Source organism: Microchirus variegatus (genome assembly GCF_963457635.1).
Source record: "Microchirus variegatus genome assembly, chromosome: 14".
Taxonomy (NCBI): Eukaryota; Metazoa; Chordata; class Actinopteri; order Pleuronectiformes; family Soleidae; genus Microchirus; species Microchirus variegatus.
Window position 1 is genome coordinate 14,465,739 of NC_139815.1, and position 25,218 is coordinate 14,490,956.

Consider the following 25,218-nt stretch of genomic DNA (forward strand, 5'->3'; position numbering starts at 1 on the left):
CCAAGGTCAATGGGACCCTGGCACAATATCCAATGGCCTTGCCAGTTAACTAACAGCAAGTTATCTTGCTTCACAAAACCAAAAGGCTTTTGTGCGAACAAATCGCTGCTCATTATTTCGACTAAACACATTTGTTCCTTCAAATACAGCGTTGCAGTGAATTGGCACAGTCAGCTGACGAACAAATGGAGACCTTTCCTGTCTCTATCAGGAGGGATGTTTGTGTAAAGTAAAATAGTGCCAAAGTGCATCAATCAATGGCCTTTTTTTTGGCTTGCCTCTGTAAATCCATACAACTTTGGCATATTATGACAGGACAGAAAACACGTGGCCTTTACTATTCACATTTCTGCACACAGCACTTTTCAAGTACTTCATTCATTTATTGTGTGGCAGCAAAGTGGATGGATTTGAAAGTGGAATGTGCCCCTCCACTGATTGTGCACATACTGCATGTCCTTTTCGCCTGGAAATCACTAATTTGTACATGGGGGGGGGGGGGGGAGCGAAGCTTCTGAGAGGTACAATAAAAGGATCGCTGTCAAAAACATCTCCTGAGTCTACCTAGCGAGATTTGTAATTTAAATGAATCATCATGACTCCCTTGGGATACGCAGCCTGAATAAATGTATATAAACACACGAACCATTTCGGAACATGTATCAGCATTTCTCAAGAAACCACCCACTGAGCCCCTGAAGGCCTGTCTGGTTCTATGACACAGGGGCTACACAAGTATGAAAAGGGGCAAAATTAATCCGAAGGTTTGTTAATTAGGCATCTCTTCACTTAACACATGAGCTACCTGGAGGCAAGGATAAGAATAGGACTGTACAATATATATCTTGCAGTCTCTGACGACCACAAAGCTTCGAGAAATAGCTCCTGTTTAAATTTAATGGCTTTAGGAAAATTACCACGTTTCAGTTCCACTGTGATTCAGTTCACTAGCTTCCTCTGCTCTCATGTTGGAGTTAAGTGCCTGTCCTAACCGACACACTGATACACTGTTTAATCATGTGGCGAGGATATGTAAACTTCAAAAGCACAAATTGCGCAGCATTATCATAGACCTGAATCATTTTTAATATCATTTGAAATGTTAATGCAGTGATGCCCCGATACGCCGCTGTCGACACCCGTTCCTTTGTCTGCCGGCCAACTTCTTATGTTGACTTTTCCCTTTGTGCAATAACCACACAACAGATTTAAGATGATTTGAATGCCCCTTGAGCAAAGCCCCCCCGCCATCTGAAATGATATGTGTGCAAATATTCGGTTAGATGGGCAGATTATAATACTATTCTTTTGTCATCATAATCTCTTTTATGAGTGACTGCACACAAATCACAATGTGTAAATATTAAACAGATTAATAATCACAAACAAGTCAGGATAGAAAATGCCTTGGCTCCATGCTCCAAAAGGGAGGGGGTGGAATTACAAATGGGCAAGGGACAGAGTGTTCCATGCAGCCAGTGCCTTCACTACAATTAGACTGATTTACTCAAAGTTATGCACTGAACACACCAGTTGCAGGATATTTACAAACCAGATAACATGAAAACAAAGCTAATGAACAGTTTTTCCCCCTCATTTCAAGGCCACTTCCCTGATGTTGTTCCGCTCTGTTTCTCTCTTCTTCTTTGTTTGCAGGCTGCGCCTTTGTCAAGTTCTCCAGCCACGCAGAAGCACAGGCTGCCATCAACACCTTGCATGGTGGGCAGACTATGCCTGTAAGTAAAATGCGCATGTAAGATGTGAAAAGTGCTATAAATGAGTAAATGTTATTGTGGAACGTCACGTATATCTATGCCAGCCGGTTTTACAACAATAGGCATGACTTTCCCGCCCTCCCAAAAGGAAAACTGGTCTTTCCTCATGCACATATCAATAGTCCAGTCTCACATACGTACATTCTTGCTATGGTATCGCACACAAACGTACTCATAGTCAGCATCCCACACACTGCTATACTCTGTATCTCTCGTTTCACTCCATATCCATTTTCTGTCTCCCACTGCATGCTGGAACGTACATTTTCAGCAGATTGATAATAAGGTATTTACAATCACTTATCATTATCAGATATTATGATTGAGCAAAATGCGCACACGTTCTCCAAAAAGGAGAGGAACTGTGTAAATATGGAGCAGGGAATGGAAATAATGACAAATGCATGACTTTTGTACAGGTTTCTTCTCCGGATTGATTGATTGACATTTGGATTCCTTTGATTTATTCAAGATCGAGCTCTGAAAACGTGCAGACAATGATGAAATTAAGAAAGAAAGAAAAAAAAGCATTGACCGTTGAATATGTTCTAATGCGCTGTGGACAGATAAAGGAGAAGTGACTTGAAAACATCTCAAAGTGGGCTCATCGTTAACAGTGACAGTTTGGCCCCCGTTAGGGGACTTTGCTTAGTTGAAGAATATTAAGCACTCGCAAACTTTTATCAAGGGAGGCTTAATTACTCTGACTAGAAGGGAGGTTAACAAGTATGCCAATAATATTGAAAAGCACCCTAGAGTTATGATAGATGTTCAAATTGAGGTCAGATGAATAAGCTCTCTTTGTTTCATCAACTGCTTCCTAATATTTCAGCCTCGAGACTTTCATAATATTATGGGACAGTTTTAGTTTATCAGCCTCCCATTAGCTTTGGCCTTTTCTATATTTTTTCTTTATATCCCGGGCATCACCTGAGAACGACGGTATGTATAGATGTGCTATAAGTGTTTTATTGCTGCTCAGCAGAACAGTAAAACAGTCCCCCCCCCTCCAGAGGTGCTTTCTTCAATTACAGATACAGTACATAAAGACAGGTAGTGCGGAATCATTCATTTAAAGTGCTTTCCTGTAACGTGAACGATATATTATTGTATGTACAAGGACTTGTGGAAACCAGCAGCATGATAACGAGATGCATGAAGTAGGATTAGTCGATGGTGATCTCTCTTTAGTTGTTAAAAAAAAAAATGATGCCTCCAAAAAACCTCATAACTCTTGTTAAATTGGGAGTTAATTCCAAATTGGACATACTTCAGTCAGGGTTGAACAGGGCCACCACAAAAGTAAGAGAAATGATGAATTACGAAGCACCTCACTGCCAGCGCTGGATGTGTAATAACTGGACATGGACACAAGCACACACTCTTCCTGGCAGACATCCGCGCCTTCACACATTTCACTGATGTTCTGCAGTAAATATTTACGGATGCTTCCTGGCAGTCAGATAGTGTCCTGGAAGCCAGATGTAATTTACACATTTTTTTTTGATGCTGCCTCATTTTGCATTACACTGAAGTGGTGAGGAGGGGAAGTCGGTCGGAGTTTGCGTGCAATCGCTGAGCTCAGCACAGACCAAACTTTTTTTTGGCATGTAAACCATGAGAGGGTCAAATTTTAATCAGTTGGAGGAGGCCTCGAGCCCAACGGTAATCACGAGGCCGACTCGTCACGCACACTTTTTTTGAAATTTGATCGTCACTAAGATATTTCACTTGAATTCAAAATAAGTGTTGACTCAATAAATGTTTACATCCGAAAGATTAACATAATTAGACTCCTGTGAGGCTGTGCTGCTTAAGACTCACACCGAACGAGATTTGGCTCACAAGGACAGTGTGTGTGTGTGTGTGTGTGTGTGTGTGTGTGTGTGTGTGTGTGTGTGTGTGTGTGTGTGTGTGTGTGTGTGTGTGTGTGTGTGTGTGTGTGTGTGTGTGTGTGTGTGTGTGTGTGTGTGTGTGTGTGTGTCTTGCTACAGCCCCGGCACGATTCCATTATGTTGGGTCACGAAACCACCTGAGGTTTGCGGCAGATGAACTGTCCTCACAACATATGGGGCTACAAACAGACCTGGGGCGGATAACCAGCCATCCAAATGTTTATTAATAATCTATATTATCCGTATCTCGCTCCTTCTATCCCTGCACCTGTTATCGTCTTCTGCCCAAATCCAACTTCCTCTCAGATTAATAGGCAAGGTGGCCACTAGAATCCAACTAAGGCTTTGGTACCAATGAGGGATGCAGTTAATTTGGATAATATCACTGCCACATGTTGTCAACAACAGACTAACAGGAGGCAGGATTCAGAGAGTGGGTTGCACTGTTCAATGCCTGCTGCCAGCTGTGAGGTCTGGATGAACCTTGAACAAAGAACCGTCTCTCATCCCCCTCTCTATCCCTCTTAATGTTCGCTCTACAGCATCTGTGTTACCTGGCACACACACTTACCGTATATATATATATATATAAAAAACACCTCCACTAAAATACACTGGCCCGGAATGAAAGGGTTCAACGATGCTTAAAGACAATAGATACCACGAAATGGCACGCGCTGATCGACTGCGTTATGGCTTTAATTGATATTTTGTGTAAATGGCAGGGAACTCATCACAGCATCACAGTTGTATGGCTGCAAAGACACAAGTGGCAAAACTTCAAAAAATGGGAAAGCATGACGAGGAGACAGGGAGACAGCACCCCGGCAAATTGCAGACATTGTCATGTTCCATGTGACAGCGTGGCTGACGGGGGCCTCTGCAGCATCGCTGGTGTTGGCAGCAACAAGACCATGCATGTGTGATACAATCATTCTGGATTAATGAGAGATAAGTCCAAGCCAGAGAGCACTGTCACTGCAATACACAAGTCCTCAAACACCGCATGCAACTATTGTACAACATCTGCCGCCATGTAGCCGACACGCTACGCGGAGGTTTGTTTCTTGCACTCCTCACACGTGAGAGTGAAACTTGTTTATTTATGGACAAATATGGGAAATATACGCAGAAAGAAAATGTTTCTGTGTCTTTTGTCTTGCTCTCTGCATCTTCAGCATTATGTGACGGGCAGCAAGACAGCATCATCTACTGTTATTGAGAGTTAAACAGCCACCAGTGGCGGGCGGCTCAGTCAATTACCAGGCAAAACTTGTTATGGTGTATTCAATTAATTTCTAACAGATTCCTGATGCGCACTGTTAGTCTTTAAATCGGTAGAAAACTAGAAGTTTCATTTGTCTTTTAAACAGTAGCAGCATTTGTGTGCTGAATGAGAGGAAAAAACACGGTTCTCGCCACGTTATTAAGCTGATCATTAGTACGCTTCAGAAAACGACAGTTCCCCTTCAATGAGTGTGAATATTGCTGTGCGTCTTTGCAGAGGATGGAAGGTGAGTGCCTGTTTACCTGTTTGCAGACACTCAACACCAGTCTTTGTGTCACAGTAATGCCGAGATAAAGAAATAATGCCAGTTCGCTGCTGTAGTTTAATGTTAATCCCTCAATTACCGCTGGGTATTTTCCCCAATCTACACATTCATGGCCTATACAAACCCAATATAGGAGATTTTCACCAGTCAAGTGTGTTGCTGGAGAAATTTGATTAGTTTTTGAACCCATGACAAATTCCTTAGTTGTAACTGTCAAAAGTGAAGGCTCCCTGTTGGCCCTTATCAAATTCAGCAAATTCATTTTCTCTCCAGGTATAGGAGTCCTGCCGGTTGAGGTTATTATTCTGTTTGTTTGTCAGCTTGTGATTTTCTTCTACCAGCGAGGAGTGTCTGTTTTGCATCTAGTGCCTGTTGTCTTGCTGCCACCTGTTCCTTCATTACCTGGCCACATATTACTTTTTTTCTTTATGTGGAGGGGAACTTTTGATCTGTGAGGGTGGCCACACTCTGAAATCGGCTTTTCTGATAAGGCCTTGGATTTCGACAGAATGCATCAGCTCGAGATGTGGGGATATGGCAGTGACGATAAGATGTTTGCTTATTCATTTATTCATTATTTCAGAAGGGTCATTTTACCTTCATGTGGAATTCACAAATGCTAGTCTGACATGAGTGGCAGTATTGACAATACACACAGAGGCCATTGTAGTGCTTTCGGGTGCTGCTGCCAAGACTTTTCAGTGCAGACACCGCAGACGGGGGTTTGCTCCCGCACTGTCGTCTACAGCAGAGAGCACTCTGCTGGGAGAAGCCAGACCAGACTTGCCTCACAGTCTGGCCTTGTCTGGCTCAAGTCACGGTGCAGTGAGCACAGGCAGCCTCTGGCTTTCACGGTCCTGATGCTCACAATGCATTCTTCATGAGGTATTAAATGAATATAAGAATACACAGATACACAAAGCAGGAAAATGAATGCGATCTAAATGCCAGGGCCCCGTGCTGTTTGCGGGGCCTGAGCAACATCGCTGGAGGAACATAGCTGCTCAGTGCCAGCCTCATTAAATGTAACAGCCAAGTCCTGTCAACTGGCCCACAACGTTGAAACAGAAGTGAAAAAGGTCAAGAGGTGGGAGGGAATTAAACAGGAGAAAAAGTGTGCCACGTCGGACTATCGATTTAACTAATTGAAACGGCTCCAAGGGGGGAACTCCAGATGGGTCTCCTTTGGCCTGAGGTGGGGTGCTGACTGGCTCTGATAGGATCCCATCTGAGACACACTGTCCCTGGGGTGCATGCTGATGCCTTCCTTCATTCCCCTGCCTCTTTTGTACAGTTATCTACAGGCAACACATTCTCCTGGTTGTGTTACTTCCACATGGGTTGGTCTAACAGCTTGCAAAAAAAAAACAAAAAAAAACACACACACACACAAAAATAAATAAATGTAAAAAAAAAAAACACACATATTTTTCACATGCAAATTTGTCATTACTATATAAAAATGATAGTCAGACAAACTGCTGTGGTAGGGACGGACAAAGCCGAAGAAAAACGATGACTGATTTTATAGTATTGAGTGTTGCTCGGAGGCAGGATAAATAAATAACTAACTAAACTATGTTTTATGAAAAGATTGCAGAAGCAGCCTTGACTAACCAAACCCCCTAAAGCATCAGGACCACCCCGGCAAACTGCCCTCTCAATGACACTTTCTCTTTTCCTGTTTAAAATTTCATGAAAGGCTTATGAAAATGGGACATTAATTCATACATTCATCTAATGTATGAATTAGAATGAAGTAAAGCTAAAGCACGGTAAAACAGAGACTGTGTGTGTTTGTTTGTTATGTTGGGGCTTAACACACACACTCTCACTGTGTCACTGCGGTATTCAGCTTCACGGGGCACAACTTTGTTTGTTTCTGTAAAGCAGTGGTTCTCAAAGTGCGGCCCGGGGGCCAATGGCGGCCCGCAGAAACATTTCTGGCAGCTACTAAGCTTGTTAAATGTTTATTGGACATTACTAGATACAGACCAATAGTGTAAACTGTACAACTGCAATCTGGTCATTAAAATTATTACAAATAGGATTTCTTTCTTTTTTTTCCCCTTTGTTTTCCTTTGGCGGTCCTCAGTCCAATGTTGGGTTCCTAAATTGGTCCTCAGGTATCAAAACTTTGAGAACCCCTGCTGTAAAGTGTATGTTTAGATAGCCGTGTTCGCCATCTATGTGAGAAACCTTTGGTTAAACTCAGACGTGTAGAGTAATTTCAGATTTTACTTAAACATAATAGAGATATGGATACAAGAAACCTATGGATGGAAAGAAAAAACAATTTGCCAACCAAACTATGATCACTTTTTTGATAATTTACAGGAATTTGTTTTGACTCCTAATCTTGTTCTTGCAAATCCTAAACTTTTGCTTGTGATTCCTAAATATTTTGCTTGCAAAAAAAAAAAAAAAGTCAAAGAAACAACAACATTTGGAAACAACACTTTTGAATTTGCAAAAATAAATTTTATGTTTTGCTTTCTAATTCATTCTGCTTGCTGGCATATTGAAAACACAATATGAACCCTACATAGAAACCAGAGTACACCACAGGAGCAGGTTTATGCAGCATCAGTCACAGTGAGGCTGACAGACACTGCAGTTCACTAATTTCTATACCCAAAGAAAATGTGGAAATATTCATAAAATCAAAACCTTTTTAAAATGAAAGATTTTTCAAGAGATAGATCCAAGTTGTGATTATGGAGGCCTTCTCTCCTCATGTCTTTGCTTTTATGATCGTACTGATCATAACCTAACTGCCCCCCGGCTGACTATGTCCTTCTAACCTGGTGGTGCTCCGTGCTCTTTCCCAGCATGCACAGCCTATAATTAAATAGGAGCCTGGCCTTCTTGACAGTGACTGTAGCTGTTTTCTCTGCCTGGCAGCCTCCCCTCTCTCTCTCTGTCTCTCACTCACACACACACACAACCACTCTCCCTCCCTCTTCTCCTTGCCTGGATGTCACATGAGGAAGTGACTCTGGTCTCTGTCTCTCAAATGATTTAATTGGATGCAAACTCAGGAGCATGGACATCAATATGGAACTATATCTGCCATAAGGCAGAGCCATTAGTCAATACTTCGCCCTCCACATGCCGAAGGCTTTTGTCAGACCTAATTACCCAGGATGGTATTCAGTGGAGCTTCACCAGTGGGGTGACTAGGACTCCTGAGGGATCTGCTTAGGATCACACTTCACTCCCAGTGTATACAGTGGAGTTGGAAAGTTCACAAAAGCAAATATCACTCTCTATTCTCTTCCATTTATTGCTGACAGCTAAGTGACTGCAGTAATGTGCATATTCAGCACCACTGGTTCAGAAATGTCAGGACTTGAAGGCTGAACGTTATGAACAATAAGATTCTGTCTGACGCTCGATCGCAGAACTGTCCGACGGGTCACTTGAAAGGGTTCAAACGTGGTGGCAGGCAAATTACAAAGGGCACCAGTGTGTGCAGTGCCAACTTGGACCTGGTTTGGATAAGAAATACAAGAGATACCCGTGAAACAGAGCACTGGACTAGTCCTCTGCATTGATGATACAAAGAATCCACCCAATGTATTCTGTTACTTTTAACCACAAAATGTTGTTGTTTTTCACAGGACTTTTTTTGTTATGTCAGATTTATTGTGTTTAATTTGTTCATATTATTTATGAGAACTCGCTGTTAATACCTTTCATATAAACTCGAGCAATAGTCTTGTCAGGTATATGTCAGTCGATGACAGAAGTAATTAATTTGCTTCTATGTTGATTGAAAGTAAACGTTGTTGCAAAAAACGAGTGTCATTAGTTTCCCCTGCTTTGTTGAAGCCGACAGCTCGATGCGTTATATTTAAATTCCGTTTTTCACTTGATAGATTGTTTATATTTAATGTCGCGTTGATTTCTGGACAGCAACTAAATATGAAAGCCATCAAAAGTAGATATCTGGACTACAAAAGTGAACTATACACAACTAATCTACAAAACTAAACCCGTGTGTCTTTACCAACCTTGTAAATATACTTGTCTCGCCAGGGTGCCTCATCCAGCCTGGTGGTTAAGTTCGCAGACACAGATAAGGAGAGGACCCTGCGTAGGATGCACCAAATGGCGGGCCAGCTCGGCATCTTCAGTCCCATGACCATCCAGTTTGGGGCGTATGGCGCCTACTCTCATGCTGTAAGTCTCAGCCCGGCGGGGGAGGAGACGGTGAGCTTTAAAAAATAAAAAAAATAACAAAAACTGTTGTGATTTGCAGTTTGCACTCATGATCTCTCCCACTAGGCACGAGATTCTCACTATTAGGTTGATGTTAAAGAGTCCACATCTATAGAAAATGCAGCACTGCTTTTTATATTGTCTATTTATCCCTTCATTTATCCCGGGAAGCTGCTTATCATGGACGCTCAGCACCGCACTGTTTTACTGTCATAGTGTTGCAAGCGTCCACCTTATACTCATTTTCCATTCCCGCATGTCCTGACTTGCTCTTTGCATTTAAACGGCTGCGTCTTAAAAAAAATTTTTTTGCATACACATACTCCCTTACATTTAAACAGCGGTGCGTGTCATTAACAAGAGCACACACCCCTCGCCTCACTCCCTGTCAACCCCGTCTCCATCCCCACTTCGTATTCACAAGTGAAAGTCACAGCCCGAGATAGGAGTCTGTGAGATTTTGCACTCATACAGTTGCTAATAACTCACGCTGACAGGTGAGAATCGCCCACTCACGCACAATATCTCTGCTAACTTTGCCACCGCTGCATCTTTTCCCTCTTATACACATATTCATACATACATTGCATATATATATATATATATATATGTATATAATCTCCAGCTTGCTCAACTCATCTTTGCTCACAGCCTTTATTGTGTGTCAGTATAATGAGCACAAGTGGTGTGTGTGTGTGTGTGAGTAGCTGGGAAGCAGCGCTGCAGGGCAACACAGACCACTCTGTTCAAGAACAAGGCATGGGCCAAGCAAACAGAGATGTGAGAGTAAACATGTTCTGGTCCTGCGGCTATTTCACCCTCCTTTCCTCTTCTGTCCTTCCCTCCATCCCTCCATTCGCCTCTCCTCCCCACTGCTCTTTAATCCTACAGCAGATGATGCAACAGCAAGCAGCCCTGATGGCAGCGACACAAGGGTCCTACCTGAACCCCATGGCGGCCATTGCTGCCGCGCAAATGCAGCAAATGGCAGCTTTCAATGTCAACGGCCTGGTGGCTACTCCCATGACACCGTCCTCAGGTATACGCACATGAAACTTGGCATGGATGTAAGAGCAAACACACACACACACACAGAACTCTGTGTATTACAGTTTCTCAATGCACTCACTTCATCATTATGAAGAATTATAGTAACAGTAGTAATATGTTTATTGAAGGCCTTTCTACTTTTGCCCTTGTTACATTTTTTAAGACGTAGGCTCCATATTCTAGACCGGAGAAGACAAAGACCTGCTTCAAATTAAAGGAAGTGGAGCCTTGTACTGAGTGAGGCATGATAGGAGAAGATGCACAGCATTCCTTGACACTCATTGGCAGCCACATTACAGTCGCTCGCTCTCTTCCTCTCTCTCATTATCTCCCTCGGTCTGTCCGTCGTTCTCTCACTCTGTGTCTTAATGACAGTGTGTGTTTTCTGGGAACACAGCCAATCCGATGACTTTGGATGCAGAGTCCTTGGCTTATACAATGTAAGAGCAAAGATTTGCGGGAGATAATCCCGGGCCCCAGTCTGATCTATCTTTTTGGTCCTCGTCATGAGGAGCTGTGAAGGTTCGACACTAAGTAGGCAGGCTGCCTGAGGGCAGGGTCATAGCAAATGTATTAAATAAAAGAGGCTCGATGCTGTTCCTGGCATCTGTAATCCACAGGGCCTACATATACGTGGTAATGCCCATCACACATAATCCTACAAGACCTAAATGCCCTTCACCTGGATTAGAAAAATGATGAAAACCCATCAGTACAAAGGGGCAATGACAAAGTGACAGTCTTCACTACAGGTGGAATGGTAAACAGAAGAGGCATAGGCTTCTACACCTTCTCTAAATAGGCCAATTTAATACATGTAGTTTATTTTTTATTTTATTTTTTAAGCATTCCATTGTACCTTCATATCTACATTAGTGTGGTACCTTGACTGATTTTCGTATCTGAACCTTTAGTCCTGGTGGAGTTGGCACCAATTTGTACAAACACTGGACCTCCATTGTGGGTCAAAAAAAAAGCTCAGCATTTGTACTCAGGAGGACACATTATTGGCCTGTTGTGCAGTACTCATACATTTATGCGAAACTGTTCCGTATTAAAAATATACCCCACTTCTCACGTTTTTTTAAAGGATTTATCACATGTACCAGGCACCCTGCAGTTTCCATAATGACTTTGTAACTATTCGCAGGCACCAGCACACCCCCGGGCATCTCTGCTACAGCTGTGCCCAGCATAGCCACCCAAATAGGGGTCAATGGATTCAGTGCACTTCCACCTCAAAGCAACGGGCAGCCCACCTCAGAGCCCATCTACACCAATGGTATTCATCCATACCCAGGTGAGCCAATCAAGGTTAAAATAACATAACCTGGCATGTATTTGTGACATCTACTGTCGTGAGACGGGTGCTCTGACCTCGACACTCCTTACGACTTGCTGCTTGTATGAATGCTTGATTATTCCAGTGTTGTACTTGATACGAATAAGAACGTCACTGAATGGCCAAAGTATAAGCTCCACATGTCAGCAGCGGCAAACTGAATCACAGTGCCCGCTTTTAGAAGTTGACGGGAGACCTCTCGACGTTACGCTCTCATGATGACATCTATTTCTGATTGGAACTGAAGCTTTTAAGGGGAGAGGGTCAATCAGCAGCATCTTTGGCAGATTTTCTGAGCAGCCAGCTCCAGTATCATGATGAATCCATCAGTTCATCCATCAGTCCATTACGGCTAATTTGATGTGTCTCAGCCTGTCCTCAGCTTCTTAATGTTGTCTGGGACTGAATCCTGAAGAAATGACAGACACGCACTTCTCATCCTGCATTATGCAAAGGCAGCGGCAATTGTAATGAACTACAAAGTGGTTTGTTTGGCACATTGTTAATATTTGATGCAAACATCTGGGGCAAACAAGCATTTTGAAGAACTGAGAAATATGACATGCCACGTTTTTTTTTCCCCACTCGCTGTGCAATCACACCCCCTGACGCTTTGTGACTGATAAAGTCAATTTCTGTCTTGCTGACACACTTCTCTATTTACAGTATCTCTCTTTGTGTCTGTCCTGAACATTCTCTGCCCTTTTATTTATGTTTTTCCCTTGTCTCCCCACTTTTGCCGTCTCTCTTCTCATCTCTCTGCAGCACAGAGTCCAACAGTGACTGACCCTCTCCAACAGGCTTACGCTGGTGTCCAGCACTATGCAGGTGATCTGTCCGTCCTACCTCTTCTCCTCTCTTTCTCTCTCGCCCTCCATCTGTCCCATTCCCTCCACCCTATTCCCTTTCCGTTCGTCACACCGGCAGACACTATGACAGGTAGAGATAGCCGGACAGCCAGCCAATTTCCCCCTGGATTAGGTTGCTTTACATTAGGATTGTGAAAGGATTTTCACTGGACTTGATTATATACCCACACAAAAAGTCTTAACTCTAAAAGTACATCATGAGCTCAGGATCTGAACCTGCCATATCCTCCAACACGAGGAATGACATAGACCTCTCAGACGACTGCATTACACCTCATATAAGCTGTTATTACCAAGGTGTAAGTCTTCCTCTCTTCCTTTGTGTGTCTGCTCGGTTGATCTGTCCTCCGCTCCCTCTTTTTGTCGCGCTCCACCAGCTAATTGAACCCAAAGTCCCCGTCATGATGCATTTTACTATTGACATGTTGTATTGAGGATGCCAGTGAACAAAATGAAACAAATGATTTCGGTGTTGTTGTGTCAAATATGAAAATGGGGGGGGGGGGGGGAAATGAAAAATTCAATTTTTGGTTCTCCCTTTGTAACAGCAGCCTACCCCGCCGCCTATGCGCCAATCAGCCAAGCGTTCCCCCAGCAACCAACCATCATTCCCCAGCAACAGAGGGAAGGTAAGAGCGAGCAAGCGCGCCCACCCAAGATAAAAGGTGATAATTGCCATGTTCCATTCTAATGTAGCTGCACTGCTTTGAATTAGCGAGGGAAGGAAAAAGCTGGCTGGGGAAAATGAGAGAAAAAGGCTTCCCATTTAAAGAGAAGAACATTAGCAGTGAGATGGAAAGTTACTCTGTCATTATTCAAAAACTGCACTAATTCAAACTCGCAGCGTTGGACTGCTTAATCAGTCCATTACAATGTGTTTAAGTGGTTATAAATATTCATCAGATTAATTAGCTGCATGCATAATCATTTATTACCACTCCTGGTCTGGTATTCATTCATGTGCCACAGCATCAGATGTAATAAATCCATAGGTTATACAGTGATTGTAAATCACACTTTTGTCACACATTTGTCTGTATCAATTATTCATCTATATGATTGTACGAGACAGTGTGGAGTGGCATGAATATTTAGAATATAGCAACTGAGGAGTTGGGTGTTTCCAACCCGGGAGAAAAAGTTTGATAGCGACAGCGCAGGGCCGAGTCGTAGTGAGGAAGTGCATAAATTCACATAAACTTGACCGCTTTACACGCGTAAATGTATTTGTTACGTTTATCCCCATCTCTCAGCGCTTACACGTTTGGAACATTTTAATCATTAGAAAAACTGATAAGTGTCTCGCGGACACGCCGAGAAGCGAGAGAGGGAGAGTGTTTTTACTCTGCTCTTTGCAAATGTGTCTTTCACACTTCAGCTAAGAGCATTAGGCAGAACACTGACATGTCAGTACTACAGCGCAACACAAACTGACACAGCAAACATCAATACGGTATATATTATAATAGCAAAGCAGTATTGTCAGATGCTTGTGGAGAAACTAAATATGCCTCAACTTCAAATCAATACAGCAAATGCATTTGTTGAAGAGGAAAAAGTCTCAAGCACTTTCCTGCAATGAAGTTTTAAAAGGTGGCCGCCATGTGGAGTTCAGTGCCGACTTCACCAAATCTATCAATGCTGACAGGAATGCAGTTCAGTCTCCATTTTACTGTACTATTTACTCTGCAATTGTGAGCGTCCAAATTATTTCACAAATGAGTTCATAATGGAAAGGAAAAAAAAGTAGTTAAAAGTGCACTATGTGATAAATCTAAAGCAACTGGCCATAAAATCCTCCTAATATGTCACAGAGACTCGGGAATAAAGTTCATATAACAAACTGAACTCACCAACAACAACAGTACAGCCAAAATATTTGCATTAAAAATATTATTTTGCAGACTGCAAATCATGTTTATGTCTTAAAATCATGGTTTTGGCATGTGGCGCCACCTACCGCCGTCTACCAATCATTGCAGTCAGTAGAGTCTCAGCTGCCGAGCAACCACGGGTTGCCAGTTACGTCAGAAAACAAAACGTAAAAGACCTCGGTATTTTGAATATGAATGTAGTAACCGTTTTTGGCCACATTCTTACATATGGCACCTTTAATAGTCTGTAACCGTCACAATAATGTGATAACCTATTGCATTATTAATAGCGTCGAAGAAACTAACTGTAACACTCATATTTGGCTGTGGACAGCGCCACAAAGCATCAACTGATGCAGCTGAACAGCTTCTTTCTACCGTTCTGTTGAAACCTGGCACTCACATTGAATGATGCAACCAACTTCCAACACCTCAGTTCGCAGCAAAATCAGCCTCAAGTCTTTAGCCACAAGCAGAGACGAGCTCGCTTGTATCTAATTCCACATACCTTCATTTGCAGACCAGTAGTGTTCAACCCCTGCCGATGTTACTTCAGGTTTCATCACTTTAGGCAATTTATAAGACTGTGCTACTCCCTCCCTCCGGAGCGCGAACGGGCTACACATAAGCAGCGCTTTGATGACCAGTAAACAGCCATGTATTTTTAATAGTTACTGCTGTAAACTAATAACAACAACAACATCGTAACAATAAAGAATGTGCGTGTGAATGTGACTCATAGCAAGCTTAAATCCTAAGCTGTGCGGATAGCCATACACTCATTATGTGTTTGTGGGTGCAGAGATACACACAATCTAAGCACTGTGCACACAATAAATACACACAATACAATAAATATATACACACACACACACATATATATCTAAATGTGTGTGTCTCTGTGTGTGTATTCCATTTCAATGTTTAAAATAAACAACTAAAGCATCTTTGAAAGCAGCCATAGTCTCATCTCATCATGCAATCACCCTGAGAGGATGTTAGCCAGCCTGCCAGCTGCACACATGCTGTCCGCAAGTCCATCACAAATGGCTCCGTGTCTGTCTACTCTGTCTCTCTGTCTGTCTGTCCACGGTTCCATTTCTCTTGCTGTGTCTCTCTCCAGTGCATTCCTGCCTTTTTCCTCAGATTGGCCTGTACAATATGTGGCAGCTGGGTGAATGAGTGTGGAGAGGTGGAGAGAAATTGGAAGACAGTCCTACTGTCACACAGTAATTTGGGCAAACACTCGGCTTATGTCTTAATGCATGCTCTGCCTCCTCCTCCTCCTCTCTGTCTTCCTCTGTATGTGCTTCCCTTTCTCCAGGAAAAAAAAACAACAAAAAAAAAACGTCCTGGTGTTTCTTTCAATCAGCCTCTCTTGGGGTTTTTCCTCTTGCTCATGTTGTCTCTGTTTTTTTTTTGTTTTTTTTTTATCTGCGGCTGTTTTTCTCTTTAACCTGTTCTGCCTCTGCCTCTCTGTGGCTGTTTACATGTGCACAAACCAATTGGCAGCACATTTTCTGAGTCGATAGTCAAATATAACTGGATGGGCTTTAGTTAGGTGCCACCAATCCATCCAGTTTACGGTGTGCAATGAGGTCCTCGAGAGGATTCTAATGGAAACCAGGAAAAGAGCTGACCAAACAAACTTGTGAAATATCCAGTAAATACTATATTTAACACTACTCGTTGTGCCACAGCCAATCTCTATGATTGTCTCGATTGCTTTTTTTTAAATACATTTTTCCCATCCATGTTATGATGGTCAGTGTCTCTCTGAGCGCTGCCTGTTTATGCTCCCGTGTAACCCCCGTTGTCTCTCCCTCATCACCAGGGCCAGAAGGTTGCAACCTGTTTATTTATCACCTGCCCCAGGAGTTCGGAGATGCGGAGCTCATGCAAATGTTTCTGCCTTTCGGCAACGTCATCTCGGCCAAAGTCTTCGTGGACCGAGCCACCAATCAGAGCAAATGTTTTGGTGAGTCAAAAAAAAAAAGTGATGCCGAGAAAAGGAAAGGAGGTAGGGGTGGGGCGGGAGAGGACATCATTAAAATGAACAGAGTCACCCAGTGTATGTATTTGGCAATTATCTCGTGCCTCTTGTTGCTTTCCTGCAATTAGTGTTTGCTTTTGCTTTTATTCCCAGTGTCTATTCTAATCAAGCTGCAATTAACGTTTTAAAAGTCGCCGTTACATGCCACTGAGCAGAGGGGAGAGAAGCAGGGGACACGTGCTCCCCGGCTTCATCACACAGGCATATCTAACAAGATGCTGCAGCTCTGCAACAGGAAAGGGGGGAGCGGAGGGTTGGGGGGGGGGGTCTGTGCGAGGGGGTGGCCACTGTGAATGAATGAAGCCCCTCATCTTGCCACTGACCCAAACACCTTCCACAATTGCCACTCGCAGCACACATCTGTTCATCACACCATTCCTAATACAATCAGTATCCACCTCCCCTTCTCTGCCGTTTCCCTGGCTCCTTTACCCAAGAGAATAACATTTTCCCAGACTCCTCCTCCCCCCCCCACCCCACCCCGAGTCCTCCTCCAGTCGGGCAACCCATCAGCATCACACCCCCCCCCCCCCCCTCTCCCCCGTCTCCCTCTTGCCTCCCACGCAACACACCAGTTCATCAGGGTGGAGGTGGTGCAGGTGGAAACCATGAGCTTAAAGAGATAATAATAGACTGGTGTGGGCCTTGCTGTTGATTCAGTTGGACAGCAGCACCCAGGAGACAGGCATGGAGGGAGAGGGAGGGAGGGATAGAGACTCCCATTGTTGGCTTTCTCTCACTTTCTCTCTATGGCATGGCACATGTTATATCAATGAAGTTGCATTCCCATGTCCATCTCTCTTCGTCCCTCTAAGGACAGCATCTATCTTTCTTCCCGTGTCTCCTCGTCTCCAAACACCGTCTCTGTCAATCACCATCAGTCAGTCAACTAAACAGGACGAATAAAGGCGCAGCGACCTCCAAAAAGCATCACCTGCTTATTTGCCACGTGGCGAGTAATTAAGATCTCGACTGAATCACGGCAAATTTAACCTAATGATTATTTTGTGTGCCTTTCTTTTTAAATGTTTCTCCTTTTTATAGCAGAAGCCTCGAGGCTCTTTTGTAAGACATTAACAAATTAGACAGACAATGATGTGAATGAAGAGGGAAAAGTTATTGGGCTTTCAAGAAATTTAAACACTTCCTGTTAACAATGAGTGACTTTATCCTTGGTGGTGTTATTAGAGGTTGTAGTAGACATAGTAGGAGTAGTAGTCATTTTCTACAAACAGAAAGCCATTGAATGTAATGAAAACCAAATGTAAATAATTAACTATAGTTAACATGATGTGATACAGCGGATATGAATGTGAGCATAGTTTGATTTCAAACACTAAAGATGAGAGGAGGAAAGAGCAAATATTCTCAATAATTCTCATTTTAAAAGTGACACAAGCCTACTTTAAAACTGTCACAACTTTGCAATAATCTGTATATTAGAGGTCCAGTGTGTAAGAATTAGTGACATCTAATGGTGAAACTGCAGACTGCAACTAGCAGAGGACTCCTTTACTCATCTCTCCTTTCCCAAGCTCTTCGGTGGTCTTCACATTCCAAAAAGGGTGAAACCGTTCTTGTACAACTCTCTCCACTACACTTTTAGACATAAGGGTTCCAAAATGGTCCTTCTACTAGGGCTAAGGTTCTACCTGGAACAATTTGCTTCTGAAAAACCTTTTCCCCGAAGAAAGGGTTTTTCAAGGGTTCTTGGTAAAACTAATGGTTCCAGTAAGAACCATTTTGATCCAGAGAACCCTTTAAAAGCACTTTCCTGAATAAAGGGTTTTAAAAGGGTTCTTGGTGGAACCATCTTGGTGGTTCTACTTAGCACTTTTGTTTCTAAGAGTGTACTCTTAAGCCCAATTTATACTTCTGCGTAAAGTGCTCTGCGTAGGCTACGTAGAGACTCTGTGTCGACGCAGAGACTGTCGAAGAGCCTCTGCGTCGTCTCCGGGTGCACGGAATATTTTTTAAGTGTCCATCACTCCGTCAAGGGACTACGGAGACGGCAAGAGCTGCGATTGGTCCTCAGGACAGGCTGAGCTAAGCTGCTCTGTGCCGGCTCTCAGTGCGCTCCGGGCGTCCTGACAGAGGCGGAGCTGATCCCCGCCGATAACGCCGATGCCGAACTATAAATACGTCATATCTTAACACACACAGCACATGTTTAGACCCTAAATGGCCAATTTCTCGCCTCAAATTATCTTAAAACTGCGTTCCGTGACACAGAAAAGTGAGAAACGGCCACTGTTTCAACAACAACAGTCTTTCGCTCTCTTTCTTTCTCGGACGCCATTGCTCACTGTAGCCAGAAGCACAACAACCTTGCGCAGCGACCCCTACTGATCGGGCGGGAAATTGCAGCGAGTGTCCGTCACCACGACGCAGAAGTATAAATGCTCGAGGCGTCTCCGTGGTGACGCAGACGGATAACGCATACGCAGTCGGAGAAGTATAATGTGGCCTTTAGAAACAAAAGTGCTAAGTAGAACCATACAAGGTTCTTCGGCTTGTCTTCACAGGAGAACCCTTTTTCGTTCCAGGTAGAAGCGTTTTATAAAGGTTCCACCTGGAACCCTTTTGGAGGGTTCCACCAAGAACCCTTTTCAGGAAAGGGGTTTTAAAGGGTTCTCTGGATCAAAATGGTTCTTACTGGAACCATTAGTGTTACCAAGAACCCTTCAGAACCTCAGCCCTTGTTGAAGGACCCTTTTGGAACCCTTATTTGTTATTTCTAAGAGTGTACTTCAACCTCGCACTTCAAAACGCAAAACGTGTTTGTTTGGGTGGCTGTTGTACGTCTGTTTGTACTAGAAAGAGACACACACCCCTGCTTGTTGGATATAGTGGTAAAAAAAATAGTGAAACAATTCACTATAAAATCTTCTGAAAAAATAATGTATTTTTCTTTTGGTGGCCGTCTTTCTTTTTCGCACTCGAATGTGGTTTTTACGTCTTTAACATCCACAAAAAGCTCTCATCAACACTTTATTCATAAAAAAAAAATGAATCACCTGGAGGTCAACTTGTTTTGAAGGAGTCAAGTGGGCGTCATGTCGGCACTTTTTCTCTGCCTTTTGAACAGAGACCTCACCCCTACACTACAGCCACCCCTGCATTAAAAAGGGATTACAGAACACCAGTCACCATTAGTGCGGACAATCATTACATATTAACTCTTTTTTTTTTGTACTGCAATGCGAGTCTTGCGTGGCGCAGCACGACTCAGCCTCTCCATACACTTGTATGCTATCCACCGTCGCTCCCAGTAATGTCTGCAACTTTCTATTAAAAATACATAACATTGTAATGCGCGCAGACATTCAGCTGATACGGATGGCTGCGGTGAGAGCCATACCTCAAACACGAGTAGCGTTCGGAGCATTGAGTTGAGCAGCTCCACAAAGTCGGCGCTGCATCAAAGACTTGAAATACCGGCGTCTTGCGTTCTCTGGAGAAAAACAGGAGAAAGTAAAAACCGGCTCAAATATCCCATTCTGCTTTTATTGCTGTACACGTGGATTCGAGCAATTTAAGTTTGCAGCACATTCTCCGTCATCCCCTGTTCTTCTGTACTCTAAACCCCCCCCCCCCCTCCCCTCTCAGCTATCACCTTTTTTTGGCATGTGGATGTAAATGTGAGGTATAGAAAATCATTAAAGCCAGGTATAGTGCGAGTGTGTGCATGTTTGTAGGATGGGCAGGGAGAGGATCACTGCCAACTGACAGGCGCCGCCCCCCTCCCCGTTTAGTTTGTTTAAAGGGTTTGTAAAAGAAGCAGCCTTATCTCACCCTGCGCTGACAAAAGCCTGCCCTCTCCCCCCAAATTAAATTGGACCCATAGCGGTGTGATCAAATCAGCTGGCAGGCGGAAAATTTGGGCCGTCAATCACAGAGGTGTCTGATAAGAACAGGGAAGGAGTCTTGGTGTGGAAAGCCGTTGGCTCATTCCGCCCCGACACCCAGGTGATAACTCAGAGCAGCAGGAACCTCAGTCCGACATACCGTGCTCCTAGCATCTCATCACGACCCCAGTGCCCTTTACTCTTTACTTAGATACATGTTCAGTGACACACACACACACACACACACACACACACAGACCTGCCCCTCCATTTCCAGGCACCGATTTTGTCCAACAAATCCGCAGAAAACATGACACTCCTTTTTCTGCTCTCTTATCTTTTCATGTTTTTTTTTTTTTTTGTTCTCTGTTCAAGTCTAATTCTAATAGCTCATCCTCGTTTGATTTTTAATATCTGTTATTAGCCATTGTGGTATTTTATGTAATCGTTTTATTTCAGAGATTTTCAATTAATCTGCTGAAAATGGAAAACAAAGACCCATTGTTGTGTCATTGTCGAGAGTTAAAAAGGGTCTTCTTCTTCTTCTTTCCTTTCTTCTTTCATCTCGCCCGTTTTATTCTCCCCCGTCTTTGTCCTCCCCCCGTTCTCTTCTTCCCGTTCCTTTTTCATCTCTCCTCATTCTTCTCCTTTCATGTGTTGTCCCTTTTATTTTCATTTTACCCATTTTCTCTGCCCCGTCACTCTGTATTGTTGTCTCAGGCTTTGTGAGTTTTGATAATCCATCCAGTGCTCAAGCCGCTATCCAGGCCATGAACGGGTTTCAGATAGGCATGAAGAGGCTGAAGGTGCAGCTAAAGCGGCCAAAGGACGCCAACCGACCTTATTGACTCGTCTACTGTCAGTATCCAGGTACAGTAGAACCCTTACCACTACATGCCATGGCTTACTACAGCCTCTCAAACGGTCCACTTGGCTGCTTATAAGAATACGTTTTGCATAGTCTTGTTGCAAAATGGACTCCTGAGAGAAGTATTTTCAAAATTTGAAGTCGGGTAAAGCACGGGTAAATATGTCTTCTCCTTTTGAACTTAAATAGTACATTTGCATTTCACAAAATAAAGTCAAATTTTAGTTTTTAAAACAGTTACAGTTCCTTTATTATTTTCTCATCCATGTATTTTCCTCCTGATTTGGGAAGCGTTTAGCGACGTCCAGTATTAAGACATGTACTGTAAGAGAGGTGATCATTGTAGGGTGAGATGCTCAAAAAGGAAATGGACAAACTCCCAGACATCCCCTTTAAATAACCCATAATTATCTCATTATAAAATTATAAAAGCTTTAAATTGCAATGTACTCAGTCCACCATGGGTTTCTGTACAGGTTGCTCTGTGCCACAGAATAGTTTTCCCCTTCTTCTGTGGATTAGAAGCTGATTTGTTCCTCAGTGACACTTCAGCACTGCTCGATGACATCATCAATACCCTGCTGGGTATAATTAACCATCCGCTAGGGACGCTGTTGAAAATAAATTTGAGTTGTTCAGCGACAAATTTAGAAAAACCAATCATTTCTGCCACAAATTAGCTCAGCATTCATTATTGTCAGCTCCAGAAGAAAAATTCATAGAGGAGATCCAGAGTAGGTTTAAAGCACAGCAACAGTTTACAATACGAGGGACGGCATGGCAAGTACATGCAGGATGTTTGAAAGACAAATTAATTGCTCTTAATTGCAAATAAATGAATAAATAAATAATGTTTTTTTTTGCAAAAGGCTAAATATCTTGGCATTTGTACTTGTACAACATATACATTTATATATTTATGCATTTATAACCATTCTTAAATGATTTCTTTAATAATCTTGAATTATCTGACTTTATCAGAATAACTACACTGGGTTACAAAAAAAATTGTAAGTTGTCTATGTCTTTTTAACTGAATTAGGAATCAGGATTTTGCACCGCTGAATCCAGAAATGGCATCCATTATTCTCAATCAGGTCAGGTTTTTATGCAAATTTGATTTAGAAAAATCATTGATTGCATTTTTGTTACATTGTCAGTTGATTTTCGTTAATATTTCTCAGAATAGAGGAGAAAAAAAAAGTTTTCTAACAGATTCCTGTTAGGAACAATGGTGTATTCACCGCAGATGTAGATGGCTTATTTTTGCAAGATCTTCTAGTCCAAGCCATTTCATTTACTTGTAATATAAATAAAAAAACAATTAGTCATAAGTTGGCACATGCAACATCTTCAGAATTTGTTTATTGCAAGAAATATAAAAGAATTTTGCATCATGTGATGTAAAAAATACCCGTACATGTAAACAAAAATGTTAAAAAACAAATATGTAGTGTTGTTCAGAAAGTTGACCTGTGATTTTTGCATTCAAAATGATCCTAAATCAGCAAAAAAAAAAACATAAACAATACATTTGGTGTTCGCCACTGCTATCAATAACAAATGATTAGAAATTATACCATTTTTGGCCACATTGTCCAGCCCTAGTTTGAGTACGTCTTCACGCACAATTAACTATTAATCTATATACCATATTAACATCGTAGCAAAAAGATAGAAGGAACTTTGACATCACCGTGCTGTGAAAGTAAAATTAAGCCATGAAATGTAAATGTTATAATGCAAAAAAGTAAGTGCAAGCTCACTCCTCACTTCACATACTGCAAATAAAATATAAAATGAGAGCGAGCGTTCAAAACTATATGATGTCAGTTTTATGCCACTGTAGGGTCACAGTCAATTTAACACTGAGCAATTTACAGAACTCTTGTAAATGCTACATGTTACTTTTAGTTGTGATGAAAAGCCTGAAGACTTCTATATTCAGCCTTGCCTCCTTTTGGAACTTAAAAAAGAAAAAAGCCAAAAGCTTTCATGCAATTTAATGAAAAGATGGTTTACTTAAAGTTGCAGCCTCCCTCCATAAAGACTAATTACAGTGTGTCAGGCCTTATCGAAAGAATCATCACCCATCTGTCACAAAGTGCAGCTGCCAGTGCCAAAATAATATAGATGCATGCTCTCTTCACCCAATTGGCGAGACAACTTTTCATTACAATAACATAAGCCTAGATTATATTCCTCCATAAATAAAAGCATGATAATGCCATTTGTTTGGTTTAGATTTGACTCTTTAAAAGCCACACGATGGCATTAATGGAAGGTAGTGTGCATTATAAATGATAGATGCTGCCTTTATCCCCTGCCTGGTAGTGTTTGAATACAGCTCTGCCTCGCTAATTGAAGAGAAGCTTTCAAAGTAGACACCCAGTGAAGGCGCACGTCGATGAGGGACAAATGGAAAATATCCTTGCAACAGCGTCCAACGACAGAACAGTCATTGAGATGTACTCCGATTATCTCCGAGTGCAGACATTTCTCACAATAACATTCTGTCACAAGCAGGAGGTGTGTGCATGTGTGTGTGTGTGTGTGTGTGTGTTTGTCTTTAATTTTCCTTCTACATCTTCTTTCTTCCCTGGTCTGGTTCTATCCATCTCTGTGTTTTTTCCCCTCTGTTAGTACACCGTTTCTGCTGTTGAGTTAAGGAAAACCAATAGAGCAAAACCAAGAGCAATTCCGTGAAAACACGGAGGGGGGGGGGGGGGGGGGAATATATACACTATAGTACTGAGGCTTCTGGAGCTGGCTCTGTATCAAAGCTTTAGCTTTATAGAGTCTTAAAAGTCACACAGGCTCTTATATGAAGACTGAGTATTTTAAAGATTTGACCAATCTTCTTCTTTGCCTTTCACTGTGGCAAGACAGTATGACGAAGTCTTGAGCAAGAGACTGAAATTAAAAGCAAAGTTCAGCAGCAAAACCTCGATTTTCTAAATCCAACAATATCTTAATGATGAAAAACTTTGTTGAAGTGTGTTGCGTGCACGCGTGTGTGTGTGTGTTGCGCAGGTAAAGAACTTTAACACGCAGATAACTTCTTAGGCCCCTTTATTTCCTCTAATACCCGACAATTTCACTTTGAAGTTGCATTAAAAACACGATCAGACAGCATCCTCCTCTGCTGGTCTCAGGAGCCCTACTGCACTGAAATTGCATTCTGTGTCTTAAAGATAAACTTAATGCAAAAAAAAAAAAACGCCCGAGTGCTCACTGTACGGCCGACCTCATAGCAAACAATGCAAGGCAAATCCAATTACTGTAGACAGGACAAGTTTCTGAAATATGCATTTCTGCCTTAAGGGTTATCTTTGTGAATAGAAAAACATCAATTCAACCCTTTAACCTGCACATGTTGTCAGCTTGAGAATATTTCACCACCACACTGAGGCACAAGAAGAAGAAGAAAAAAAAAAAGGCTGTTTTCTGTAATTTCTGTTTCACTTGTCAATTCTTCATTTTTATTTTTTTTCCCTGTTTTATGTTAATAAGCATAATAACCTCATTTGATTTGTCAGGCAGAATAAGTGAGGGTGTGGAAACAAAATATGGAACGGTGCTTTGAATTTTTGACTTAAAGGAAAAGAAAATCCCACTGTTTCTTTCCTTCTTTTGCACCCCCACCAACCTGGCAACGTGACACGGCCAATCACAGTGCGAGGTGGTCTTTCTCCGCTATAGCCACACCCTGTACACCTGTCATGGGGCCAAGTTCTTACAGCTGTAAGTTGAACCCATGGTGTCATTTTCTTTTGGATGACGTCATGTGGTGGGACTGTGACTGCGTTGCATGACGTGGCGTTGACTGGTATCTTCTTAACTCTATCTCTTTATATTTCTGCCCTC

General features: G+C 42.4%; 1 protein-coding gene across 11 annotated transcripts in view; it reads left to right on the top strand.

Annotated features, from left to right (window-relative positions):
- Nucleotides 1-21,331, top strand: part of celf6 (CUGBP Elav-like family member 6) — a gene marked incomplete at both ends in the record, with an annotated part of 120,494 nt that extends 99,163 nt beyond the window's left edge. For 2 of the 11 annotated variants that reach the window (XM_083900736.1, XM_083900742.1), the window contains 8 exons: nucleotides 1,657-1,736; nucleotides 9,265-9,408; nucleotides 10,339-10,486; nucleotides 11,648-11,797; nucleotides 12,605-12,667; nucleotides 13,257-13,337; nucleotides 16,417-16,500; nucleotides 21,204-21,331. In XM_083900736.1, the coding sequence (XP_083756862.1) occupies nucleotides 1,657-1,736; nucleotides 9,265-9,408; nucleotides 10,339-10,486; nucleotides 11,648-11,797; nucleotides 12,605-12,667; nucleotides 13,257-13,337; nucleotides 16,417-16,500; nucleotides 21,204-21,331 (878 nt within the window). Of the gene's footprint in view, nucleotides 1-1,656; nucleotides 1,737-9,264; nucleotides 9,409-10,338; nucleotides 10,487-11,647; nucleotides 11,798-12,604; nucleotides 12,668-13,256; nucleotides 13,338-16,416; nucleotides 16,561-21,203 lie in introns of all 11 variants that reach the window. The other 9 variants (XM_083900733.1, XM_083900741.1, XM_083900737.1 and 6 more) reach the window with 5 other exon arrangements.
- Between the last annotated feature and the right edge of the window lie 3,887 nt (nucleotides 21,332-25,218).